This window comes from Rutidosis leptorrhynchoides, chromosome 7 (genome assembly GCF_046630445.1).
Source record: "Rutidosis leptorrhynchoides isolate AG116_Rl617_1_P2 chromosome 7, CSIRO_AGI_Rlap_v1, whole genome shotgun sequence".
NCBI lineage: Eukaryota > Viridiplantae > Streptophyta > Magnoliopsida > Asterales > Asteraceae > Rutidosis > Rutidosis leptorrhynchoides.
The window spans coordinates 37,441,140-37,453,842 of NC_092339.1; the positions used below are offsets into that span (position 1 = coordinate 37,441,140).

The window sequence follows — 12,703 nt, forward strand, 5'->3', positions numbered from 1 at the left end:
GGTATTGCTAGTAGTCTATTCTTTGCAAATAATATAAAGATGGAAAGGAATTTTTACAAGTCAATTTGTTGTTATTTTCCCTGCCCCCCTTTTTTCCTTCCCCTCTCATTCACGTACAATTTATTTTTATCATCGAATATATCTCTCTCTCCGTCGTGATTGTATCGTTTGATTTATCTTTTGTTTCTTTTAAACACACACACAATTAAAAGATTTAAACTATTCAATAACTTCATCTCTATGAGTTCTTAAATCTCTAAACACCATTTAAATCCTCAAACAAAGTCAAACCTTATTTACAACCAATCGGCAGTAAATAACACATTCATTGCAGAAATCATATCACAAATTCATACATATTATTATCTCCGTTTTTAATTGATTTGTTTTCCGCTAGCAAGCATGCATTTATGATATCTTCAACAACATCAACTACACCCCTTTAATGTCCTCCTTCAAATTCAATACATCAATATCAAAGTCAAACTCCTCTCTCACTTTCAAACATGCTTCTTCATCTCTTCTTCTTCATATTAATCGTCAAAACGACAATTTCTGCACAACGAAACTGCAATCGCGTATGTAACAATACACAAACACCCGTTTCGTACCCGTTTGGTTTCTCCGATGATTGCGAAATCCGTTTAAATTGTTCTAAAACTGGTGACGTAACTATTGGATCATACAAAGTTCAAAACTTAACAAAAGATCATATCTTGATCAATTTTCCAGCTAAATGTGATCGCAAATATAAAGAAATTCAAGAATTTAGTAGCAAAAACTACGCGCTTACGTCACGAAACGGGTTGTTATTACAAAACTGTAGCTCGAATTTGAATGATTGTATCATGGTGTCTACTCCTAAAATAGAGAGTCATTTTAACTTACAACAGTGTGATTCAAATGTAAACATGAGTATGAATTGTTACTCTGATGATAAACCTGATCAACAACAGTTTATTGATTTGAGACGAATGGATGACGCGCGTTGTCAAGTGTTGTTTTCGTCACTGACGGTTGATTTGATTGGGAATAATTATTCGGATAATAGTATGCCTGTTTCGTTGGAGTTTAATTCGTTAGAGTTGGGTTGGTGGGTTTTGGGTGAATGTGGTTGTGATTTGAATGCAGATTGCCGGAATGTGTTGATCAAGAATCGGACGGTGGGGTATCGGTGTCATTGTAAAGATGGGTTCGCCGGAGATGGTTTTGTTGCCGGCGATGGTTGTAAGAAAGGTTAGTTCCGTTTCCAACCCACCTTAATTTGTTACTACCTCCGTCTCATTCCAATAGTCCACAGACAAAAAACACGCAGTTTTAGGAAATCCCACTAACTTCATTTCTCCACCAATGAAATATCTTCTCTCTCCAGATCCACCAATAAAATATCTTCTTTTCTTTCTATTTATGGTAGTGGACTATCAGAATGGAACAACCCAAAATAGAATAATGGCCTATTGGAATGAGACGGAGGTAGTATTACTTAATTTATTGTATAATAGTAATAGTAATTAGTAATTATAATAGCAATAATAGTAGTAATAATTATTAGTAATAATATATAAGAAAAAGAAAATATAAAGATTGTCTAACGAGCTATTCTTAAGAATTTAATCTATGCAAAAATTAAGGGCACATTAAGTCGTTTGAAAGAAATTATTCTCCTGAAATAGTTGACAATTTTCAGTGTACAAGTAATTTTAAGCATGTTCAAATTTCTTTTAAAGAATAAATATTAAGGTTCTCATTAAAAAGTTCAAAATATACATCTAATATTTTATAGTGAATTAAATTAATAAGATGGTTAATTATTATTATTATTATTATTATTATTATTATTATTATTATTATTATTATAATAAACTTAAAAGTATTAAAACTTACAAAAAATTAGTGGGAAGCCTAGAGACAATCTGGGCTCCCACACCTCTAGCAATAATAATAATAATAATAATAATAATTATTATTATTATTATTATTATTATTATTATTATAATAAACTTTTTAATGAGAACCTTATTATTATTATTATTATTACAAATTATAATAATAAATATTCAAAGTTATTACTTTTTTATAAAAAGTTTACCTTAGTGTATTGTTATTGTTATTCTTACATGGTACAATATATCTTAATAAAATATTACTCAACTTAAAAGGTTATACTCCGTACTATGTTATATGAAATAAATAAATAAATAAAATTAATAAATTCTATTTAAAAATAAAAATAAAATAAAAGGCAGTACTTTATTATTTAAAGGCTTGGGTTGCATTGCCAACATGGGCTAAAAGTATATCATTATGGTTTAACGCGCATATTAGCGATTAATACCACTTAAAGTTTACACGTTTAAATTAAAAAAACATAATAACAACAAACAATGATTTCATAATTATAACCTTTTTCCTTTTCTGATTCTTGTTGATTTGAAAAAAAAAAGGTAAGAATAAACTTTGATTTAGACGCCTAAAGTGTATTTTTAATGAATAAATTGCCTTAGGGAAGAAAATAAGACCAACCTAATATATAAAGTATAAAATGTCAAAGCTGTGACGATGAAAGATCAACTAATCGTGATAATAATATTAATTATAGTTATAATGTCGACTTTATTTGTAGCGCCAGCAATGTTTGATTAATAACGGGTCTGGTCAAAGGATTTAAGTCGTCATAATGGAATGAGTAGGAATTCATTAATTAGATATGGACAGGGACTAAACTCTTTTATGTTTGGAAACAAATATCTATTTAATTTAATTAAATTTAGTGTGTAGCATATAATCACCATCTTCATGGGTCGTTAATTTGGTTTATTAATGTACAATTTAATTACATTTGACTTTGACTATGTGTTTGTTGCTTGTTGTGAATGAACATGTGGACTTATTAGCCAATTATAAATGGATTTTTTTTTTTTAATGTTCACGGATCATATGGCTCCACCCATGTTAGTGGTAGACTTGTAATAATATAATATTAATATTAATTTAATTAACATTAATATTGATAAAAAATCATATGAGATCTTCAATAAGTCTTTGATGGTGGGTTGTAAGCAATTTCTTACGATGATCTTAGTTGACTTCAGATGCTATGTTTATTCGAGTGTCGATTAACAAATGTAACCAATTATTTTAAAATATGTTTTGCGTAACTTATAGTTTTTTGGCCAAAATTGCAATCACTATATCCAAAATTTTAAAAAGCAAAAAACAGATACGTTGAACCGTTTAAAAGTCAAGTGTATAAATATCAGAGTAAAAAACAGATATGTCGAACCGTTCAAAAGTCAGATACGTCGAACCATTCATATTGTATACGCCCAGCTCGTCGGATGGTTGGCTACCATAGAAAGAAAAAAAAAATTGAAACAAATCAAACTGGTCCTAAGGTTTAGCAAATATAAAAAAATAAAAAAATCATCCTGAATTGACCCGTTTTATCCTGCATAAATGTAAATGTTGTCCATTAATCCACACCCATTTTCATTGGCTAACTATCCAATTCGACTACCACAAACCTACGCACAAACAAATGGCCTGTTTACTTTCTATTTAATGATTCGCATCTGTACAGCTCTTAATTCAGTAATTAAAATTGTTGTTTATTTGTCTTATCTGTCACTTAATCTGAAAATTGATCTGTTTCTAGAAGATATTGAAACATACACTACTCATGAAACAGAGGCAAATGGAAACAGGTTTAATCCAAGAAAAGTAAACAGCCCCAAACTGAAGGTTATCTTTTCATATGCTTGTGTATCAAATGAAATGGTAACCTCCAGTAAGACAAAATGGGGACTTGTTACTCATACTAGTTAGCTTCACACTCAAATTTTAGGGTTGTGGTTGCCCTTTTTATTTGTAGTGAGTAATGGAGTACCCAATTTTTTTCAATATCCTTTTTGATATCTGGTGCGAGTTTCATGATTTCAACCAAATATCTCATAAGCAACACGAATGCTTCTTCTACTGACTTCGTCTTCTGTAAAATGTCTTCTATACCATCAATTCTAGGACACCAGATAAACAATGTGTACTCAATCTAGAATCTGCAAATGATTATTAATATAATATAATGTTTGTATGTGTTATATGTAGTCCAATCAATAAAAGCTCAAATAATTTGTACCTGTACAAGACTTATGCTGATCTTCTTCATCATCTAATACAAATTTTAACAGTAAAAAATTGTGGCGCTTCAAGATACATGTCCGGCGAGTGTGGTGGAACAACAAGAGTCGGCGTACTTGTCGGAGGTAAATTTTGCAACTATTCATGACCTACATATTATCGTCATATAAGAAGTCTATAAAATTGTTTTCGCGCTTGATTTTGCTTATCAGGAATTATTGCCGGGGCTTCGTTAATGTCAACTGTGGCACTTGTTTGCTACTGCATTAAAAAACGAACTGCTTTAAGAAACAAACGAATCGCAAAACGCCAATTTTCAGAAGCTACAGGAAGCTTCACCGTCCCATTTTACCACTACAAAGAAATCGAAAGGGCAACTAATAGTTTCTCTGACAAACAAAGACTCGGTGTAGGAGCATACGGCACGGTTTACGCTGGAAAACTCAACAGCAACGAATGGGTCGCTGTTAAAAAGATACGAAACAGAGACACCGAAGGAAACGATCAAGTAATGAACGAGATCAAACTTATTTCAACTGTAAACCACCCGAACTTGGTTCGTCTTTTGGGTTGTTGCATCGAAAAAGGCGAACAAATTCTCGTTTATGAGTTCATGCCAAACGGAACGCTTTCACAACATCTTCAAAAAGAACGAGGAAAAGGTCTTTCGTGGACCCTACGACTTAATATTGCAACCGAAACCGCAAAAGCTATTGAGCATCTTCATTCTACTATGAACCCTCCGATTTATCATCGAGATATAAAGTCGAGCAATATATTACTGGATTACGATTTTAACTCCAAGGTTGCGGATTTTGGTCTTTCGAGACTCGGGATGATTGAAGACTCGCACATATCAACCGCCCCGCAAGGGACACCGGGTTACGTTGACCCGCAATACCATCAGAACTTTCATCTGTCTGATAAAAGTGACGTTTATAGTTTCGGGGTGGTTCTTGTAGAGATTATAACCGCTTTAAAAGTAGTTGACTTTTCAAGACACCATAGCGAAATCAATTTAGCTGCCCTCGCAATAGATAGGATCGGAAAAGGTTGTGTGGACGATATAACAGATCCATTCTTGGAACCAAACAGAGACGCATGGACACTTTCGTCAATTCACAAGGTCGCTGAGCTGGCGTTTCGCTGCTTGGCTTTTCATAGAGATATGAGACCTTCGATGACAGAAGTAGCAGAAGAACTTGAACAGGTTAGACTCAGTAGCTGGAACATGAACGATGATGTCACCATGGCGTCATCGTCAGTTGCATCTGTTTCTTCGTCACCGTATAATGGCAGTGAGAAATCGTTTGGTGGGACCATAGTGAAAAAGGTGATTGGGAGCCGAAGGCTCGGTGTGCCAAATGTAATACCCGATTGTTTAAAACGAACAGAAGAGGAGAAAGATGGTTCGCCTGTTTCTGTGCAGGACGCGTGGTTAAGCGAGCAGAGTTCACCCTCGACTAACAGCTTATTAGGAAATGTTGTTAGGTGAAAGCGAAACAATGTGAACCGCGCTCTTAATCTGTGCATATATATCAAATTCATGGATGCATAACGGTAGCGAAACATATTAGGGAAAAAAATTGTGATTTCATTACATTTTTGTGTGGTCTGAATGTTCGATATATGTAATTCATATTTCATTGGTATACTACACATCTTGATCTTGAATTGTTTAACCGTGACTTCGTTGGTAAAGTCACCAGACAAAGACGAGTCGGTCGGGACTTGAAACGAGTAGTCGGTTAAGTCGGACGTTGACTTTTAGTAATATACTCCGTATATATTTTTAACGTATATATATTGAACATAAATATAACCAACGTAAAGGGCAAAAATTTGGAATAGCCTCGACACCAAACTCGTCTAATTCTTGCTCCCACTTCGTGTTGTCAACATTAAGCATGACAAAAAATTACTCTATCAGTCTATCCCTATATTTAGAGAACATTCTTCTAAAAATTAAGCTATAGCCTAAAACTTTGAAAAGGCAGAGTTATTCAGTAATTTGGATTAATATTGTCTAATAATAAATCTGAAAAGGACTAGGTTATGAAACCCTTCGTCGTTGGATTTGGCCAAACTAATCTAATTGATTTCGGTTATGTATCAATATGAACATAAATGAAGTGAATCTACGGTGTATTTACATCTAATTAGCATGAATAGTTGAATAATAAAGTAAGAATAGTCGAATAACTCACCTCTAGGTTGGAATCAGTTGAACAATATTCAATTTGACAGTCTAACTTATGGTATCTTAACTTTCGGTTAACAGAGGCAGTCACTGGTATAACTTCTATGTTGATACCGAACCCACATATTTGAAATATAGGTAAGGTTCAAATTCTTATCTCAAGGATTCTGAATGATAAATAAGAGCATTAGATGATAAAAGTGTATAGGGGTAAAAGTGTATTTTTCTATAAAAAAAAAAAAGAAGATAAAATGTCATATTGGGTTTTTATAAAACGTAATTTTACCGGTTTCCTCTTTTTGAATACCGTTGAGTAAAAATACAGATTAGCATCTGAGTTTGGAATTTTTGGCTACACGTTTGGACTATATGTTTGAGCTACATGTTTGGGCTCAAATTCGTTAGATATCCAAGAAGACACATGGCTAGTCCATTTAAAGAGGGATCACACGCCACTTTTTGATATATGTACACTTAATTACCTATTATATCTTTAATTATAATTTGAATAATAATGATATAAGTTGAACTCTTTAGATTAATCTAGGAGTATAATAATGAGTGGTGTGTGATCATGATTTATCATCATCAACTATTTAGCATGCTCTCGGGTTTTATCGTTTAAATGATACACCAATTTTATGTATCGTGATGTTCGAGAGTTTTTATTCTTTTATGATGATATAACAATTCTGTTATGTATAACATGTTAAGTAGGTTTTTGCAAAATTGCAAGCTTGAAATTTAATTTAGGCTCTAAGAGTAAGTCAAGTCGCCAATAAATCGACGCTTGCTGTCAACTCAATAACTAGAGCCGTAAGGATTGACTTAACAACGAGTTTGGAGAGTGTGGATTACACATCCGTAAGGATTGACTAGATACTATCACAAATATAGAGCGAGTAAAGGGGGTTGCATCCCCTTGAGGGGTCCAAGCAGCGGCGGAACTTGAACTCGGATACAGGTGGGGGCGGGTGTAAAATTTTCTTAAATCTTTCTTATTCAGTAGGGACGAGCACTAAAAAAAAACCTTATTTTTTAGTTTTTTTTTTTTTGTGTGTAAAAATTTTTGTTCCGTAAAATCCAGGGTGGACGGATACCCACCTTGGGTTTCTCTATGTTCCGCCTCTGGGTCCAAGGGATAGCGCTCCTGGCGGAGCTGGGGCAGCGACCCGAAACCTCAACCGAAAACGCACTATGTAAATTATCGAAAAGGTGCCTGCTAACTAATTTTCTCGCCAAAAGTGGTGTCATTTCGGTTATCTTTTCCCGCCAAATCGAAGGGTTACCACCCTTTGATTTACATAACCGAATTAAAACTAATTTTTCCTCCAAAAAATCAATTACTTGCTTTTCATACTAAAAATACAGAACATACTTTCTCTCTAATACCTTAGATTTGTTTTGTTCTAGCCTGCAATCGAATCACGTTCTTATCTTATCTCATTTTGGATTTTGTGATACTCGAGGCTTGTTGGGTTGATATACTAAATTGTGAAAGTGATTTCACAGTTCAAGAACTAATCGAATTACCAATTACAAACCTGATTTCTAACGCTAGGAAACAATAACAACTTGTTTTGCTGTTTTTCTATTTGAATGGATCGATCAAGATTAGAATGAGTATCCGTAAACTATTTGATTGACTCGACAAGGAATATGGCCTATGGCCGCGACATCGTCACTACAAGTCCATCATATGTCGTCGGCAATTGTGTTTAGTGATGACAATGTCGTCTTTTACATTCCATCGTGACAGTCTCGCCATTTTTTTGACAATGTATGACTGTTCTCCGTCACATTCATCGCTACAATTAATCGCGACATTATATCGACACATTCCACTGTCATTCTATCGCTTCACTACATCTAATAGAATTTGAAATTTAGATTAAAAATGATACGTTTTTTTCAAGAAAATATATATTAAGTATCATCAAATAAGCTCAACAACCACAAAGCTAACTGATATACAATATTGCATTACAATTCAAACCGCTGATATATATATATATATATATATATATATATATATATATATATATATATATATATAACAACAGTCATAATTAAATCAACCTTAATCAACTTTCAGGTCCTAATATTCCATTAACAACCGATGTAGCAACTGCAACCGCCACCACCTCCGCCCCAACCACCACTCCGGCCTGAGTCAACCCGCCTTCGAACCCGAAACTAACTTCCGTTTCAATTTCTTCTTCGGCATTTTCGATTCCTTTCTCCGCAGCTTCAAATCCTTTCTCAGCTGACTCAATTCCTTCTTTAACAATCTCCTCAGCTTCCTCTTCTGCTTTCTTTATCTTCTTCCTTAATCCAAACAGTCCAATGTCTTCCGCCATTGATGGCATCTCTAAAGCTGTCACGGCTGTACCTGACGTCATCAGAAAAAGTAACTGTCTTCGTGTTTGGTGTCCATCGAACCGGATTGATGGTGGTGGGGTACTGGGTTTGGTAGATTGTGGGTTATTGTAGGATGAGACTGGGGTTACGGGTCGGGTCTTGCGAGAAAATGGGTTCAGAAGTAGATTTGAGCTTGTGCAAGACATAGTTTGGTTTGGTTGATGAGAATTGTCTGCAACGAAGCTGATCTTTTAACTGATTTGATTTTGTGGCTAATAAGATATTGGAGGGGATGAGCTAATTGGTTAATTACTATGATACCCTTCCATATTGTTTCGATGACGTGGAACAACGCTACTGGTTTCATAAATATTTTTGGTTTAAAAATAAAAATAATGGAGCAAATGCTTCTTATATGCCCAGCCTTTGAAATGTTGATTTTGGTTTACAATCTATTTGATCTAACCACTCAATTATAACCTTACATTGCACAAATACAACATATTGAACACAAACTCACAAATGTAAAATTGGAACTACCCTAAAACCCTACCAGAAACGAAGTCAAAATGTCTTTGAAGGTCCGAAAATAACCAGAAAACTGATTGCGTTCAAATAACACTAACCACCGCAAACCCCAATCAAAACTAAACAAGAAGTCACCACATAATCATGAAAAACCAACTTAAAACTACTCGAATGGGTGAACCGACCAAAGCATGCATGTCGACGTCGGAGTTGTAACTGTTAGACAAATGAACCCGTGATGATAGCTTTATTATAACTCGGTATTTATAGATTACAAGGGAACCCTAATCCTCTACTTAACCATAATGGACCAAGCTCACATATTGGACTTGGGCCAAACTAATATGTCTAACATTCCCCCGGAGTCCAAACGGCGAAATCGCAAAAGTTTGGACTGGAGTTAAAAAAATATATATATATATATCCTTTTCCGTAGCGTTTTTATTTTCTGTTACGCCGTGGCTTGCTTTGCTTAGCCTAAGGATTGAGCATAACTTGAGCTTAGAACTTTTATCACCGATATAATCTTCTTCAACGCTGCAAAACAAGATGGTTTTTTTTTTTATTTATTTATTTATTTAGGTACTATAATTATCTTTGAATCTTATGAGCTACAATACTTTAGTAGATCAACAAAACCATAATCCCGACACTGCAAAGAGGTAGCGTCCACACTTAAGATCAGCAACACACGACAGAGCGCAACATATAGAAATCAAGAAAGAATCAACACGGTAGCAAAAAGGAAAGCGAGTCTAGATGTACCATCGTGAAACAACCACCGCCCTTTGAACAAAATCCACACCTTAAAACCAAAATGAAACAAAATAACTTCAACTAATAAACCAATAAACCAATACCACATGTAACCAAACACCACCCTATGAGCCAATAAACACACACCAGCCTTGAACAAGATTTAGGCGACTTATCCACGCCCAAAAACCCGGATTTTGGATTTGTTAGCATGGAGGAAGCCATTTAATAGCCAATATATATTTTTAGAATATATCTCATTAGTCAATATCGTAACAAACGGGTATCTATATTTGTTATGTAAAGATTGTGTAAACCTCATCCCAATATAATTGGTGAGGTGGCTAGTTTTCTTGGAAAACAAATTTGTAGCTTGTATATATTCTGGTAAATATCAATGAGAAGAACACAGCTAATATTTTACATGGTATCATCCAAATCCACGATCCTCATCTCCCTCTAATCTTCTCACGTTTTTTTTTCCTACTACTTCTGCTATTCTCCTAATGGCCGATTCAAGCAAATTCCACCCTGCTATCACCGTTCACAATATCAAAACTGCAATCCCAATTACTCTCGATCTCGACACAAGCCAATACGGATCATGGTTGGAGCTTTTTCAGATCCATTGTTGAGCTTACCAAGTCCTTGATCTTATTATCACCCCAACCGCACCCACCTCTTCCGACTCTACTATATCAACTGCCACGAACACTAACTCATCAGAATCATGGGATCGCCTCGATGCAATTGTATTGCAATGGATCTATGGCACTATTTCACTTGGTCTTCTTAATACTATCATGAAACCAGGATCGACTGCTAAAGATGCTTGGGATCGAATCAAAGACATCTTCCAAGATAACAAGAGCACGCGTACCATTCACCTTCAACACAAGTTCAACAATTTACGCCTTGATGATTTTCCAAACATCTCGGCTTATTGTCAAGAATTCAAGCTAGTCGCAGATCAACTAGCAAATGTTGGTCCTGCACTTGAGGGAGACCGTATTGTCTTACAATTAATTATCGGCCTTAACGATAATTACAATACCATCGGCTCACAACTCGCACACACCACTCCTCTTCCATCCTTTTATGCAGCGCGATCAGCTCTCATTCTTGAGGAGTCTCGCAAGCAAAAACAAACTGCTAATACATCTTCAAGTGTTTCCACTGATGCGGCTCTTTTGGCTACCGCATCTTCAACACCAAAACAACCATCTCTCAACACCAATTCGAGTGGTTCCGATTACAGTGGGCCTTCTTATGGTGGTAATCGTAGTTTTAACCAATCCACTCGTGGAGGTCGTAACAACAACAGGAACAACTATCGGGGTCGAGGTTACTCCAACAGAGGAAGGGGCCGTAACAATTCTGGGTCATACAATGGGCCTCCTTCTAATGGGTATAATGGACAGCAAAACTGGTCTTATGGCTCGTGGGTATGGCAAAGCCCACAATGGAACTCACCTCCTGTTCCCTATCCTACAGTACCACACATCAGGCCTAACTACAACCCGGCCCAACAAGGCATCTTAGGTCCTGGACCACGTCCCAGCTCCTCTTATGCGAATTCTGTTGCTTCTGCTTCACCTACAGACATTGAGTCCGCCATGTACACCATGAGCCTTCATCCTCCCGACGATAACTGGTACATGGACACTGGAGCTACATCCCACATGACTGGTTCCGCAGGTAAACTCATGTCTTATCTGACTCCATATCCTCTTCTCAACAATCTGCTTCACATTCTACTAGGCCTTCTTCTAGTGCGCCCACTTCCTATATTAATCCACCTAATACCCATATACTTCTATTTGGGCCACAATCACTTCAGCCCACTGCACTCTCATCTAGGCCGCAAACTACACAGCCTAGTTCTCCAACAAATATCAATTCACCTACATCATCACAACCTACGCCTCCATCTTCTTTGGTTCAACCTGAGCTATCTCAACAGGTTCCTACCCACACCATGACCACTCGTGCTATGAGCGGCATTTTTAAACCAAAAGCTCCTTTTAATCTAGCCACCACTGTTTCTATTTATCCTCTTCCGTCTAATCCTATCCACGCCTTAAAAGACCCTAATTGGAAACGTGCTATGTTAGAGGAATATAAGGCTTTAGTTGATAATAATACATGGGTTTTAGTACCTCGTGAATCTAACATGCAGGTTATACGCTCGATGTGGATTTTTCGTCATAAAGTAAGATCGGATGGCACTTTCGAACGATACAAAGCACGACTTGTCGGAGATGGTCGTGCACAACAGGTTGGTACTGGCTGTTATGAAACATTCAGTCTGTTGGTTAAACCCGCTACTATACGAACTGTCCTCAGTATTGCAACATCTAAATCATGGCCGATTCACGAACTTGACGTGAAAAACGCCTTTCTTCATGGGAATCTGCATGAAACTGTATATATGTACCAACCGGTTGGTTTTCGGGATCCTCATCGGCCGAATCATGTGTGCCTATTGAAACGTTCACTTTATGGTTTAAAACAGGCTCCACGAGCCTGGTACCAACGTTTTGCAGATTTTGCTTCCTCTATTGGGTTTAAACATAGTCAATATGATCACTCTCTGTTTATTTATAACCGTGGTAAAGATAGGGCTTACTTACTTTTATACGTTGACGACATTGTTCTCACCACCTCTTCTGACATGCTGCGCACCCGTCTTATGGCTCTCTTTTCTCTCATGAGTTTGCC

The 12,703-nt window shown here is 36.1% G+C and overlaps 2 protein-coding genes and 1 long non-coding RNA gene across 3 annotated transcripts; 1 reads left to right on the forward strand and 2 right to left on the reverse strand.

Annotated features, from left to right (window-relative positions):
* The first annotated feature begins 402 nt into the window (after window positions 1–402).
* LOC139857234 (wall-associated receptor kinase-like 14) lies at window positions 403–5,748 on the forward strand. Its single transcript, XM_071845970.1, has 3 exons — window positions 403–1,236; window positions 4,188–4,262; window positions 4,350–5,748. Exons 1-3 carry the CDS (start codon window positions 507–509, stop codon window positions 5,630–5,632), a joined length of 2,088 nt encoding a protein of 695 aa, XP_071702071.1. The 5' UTR covers window positions 403–506; the 3' UTR covers window positions 5,633–5,748.
* LOC139857235 (uncharacterized) lies at window positions 3,551–6,499 on the reverse strand. The gene is made up of 3 exons (XR_011762406.1): window positions 6,345–6,499; window positions 4,136–4,398; window positions 3,551–4,055 (listed from the first exon to the last, which is right to left on the reverse strand). It is a non-coding gene; the product is annotated as an uncharacterized lncRNA (long non-coding RNA).
* Window positions 6,500–8,370: 1,871 nt separating this feature from the next.
* Window positions 8,371–8,957, reverse strand: LOC139858454 (uncharacterized). The gene has a single exon (XM_071847304.1). The coding sequence runs from the start codon at window positions 8,902–8,904 to the stop codon at window positions 8,422–8,424; it is 483 nt and encodes a 160-aa protein (XP_071703405.1). The 5' UTR covers window positions 8,905–8,957; the 3' UTR covers window positions 8,371–8,421.
* Between the last annotated feature and the right edge of the window lie 3,746 nt (window positions 8,958–12,703).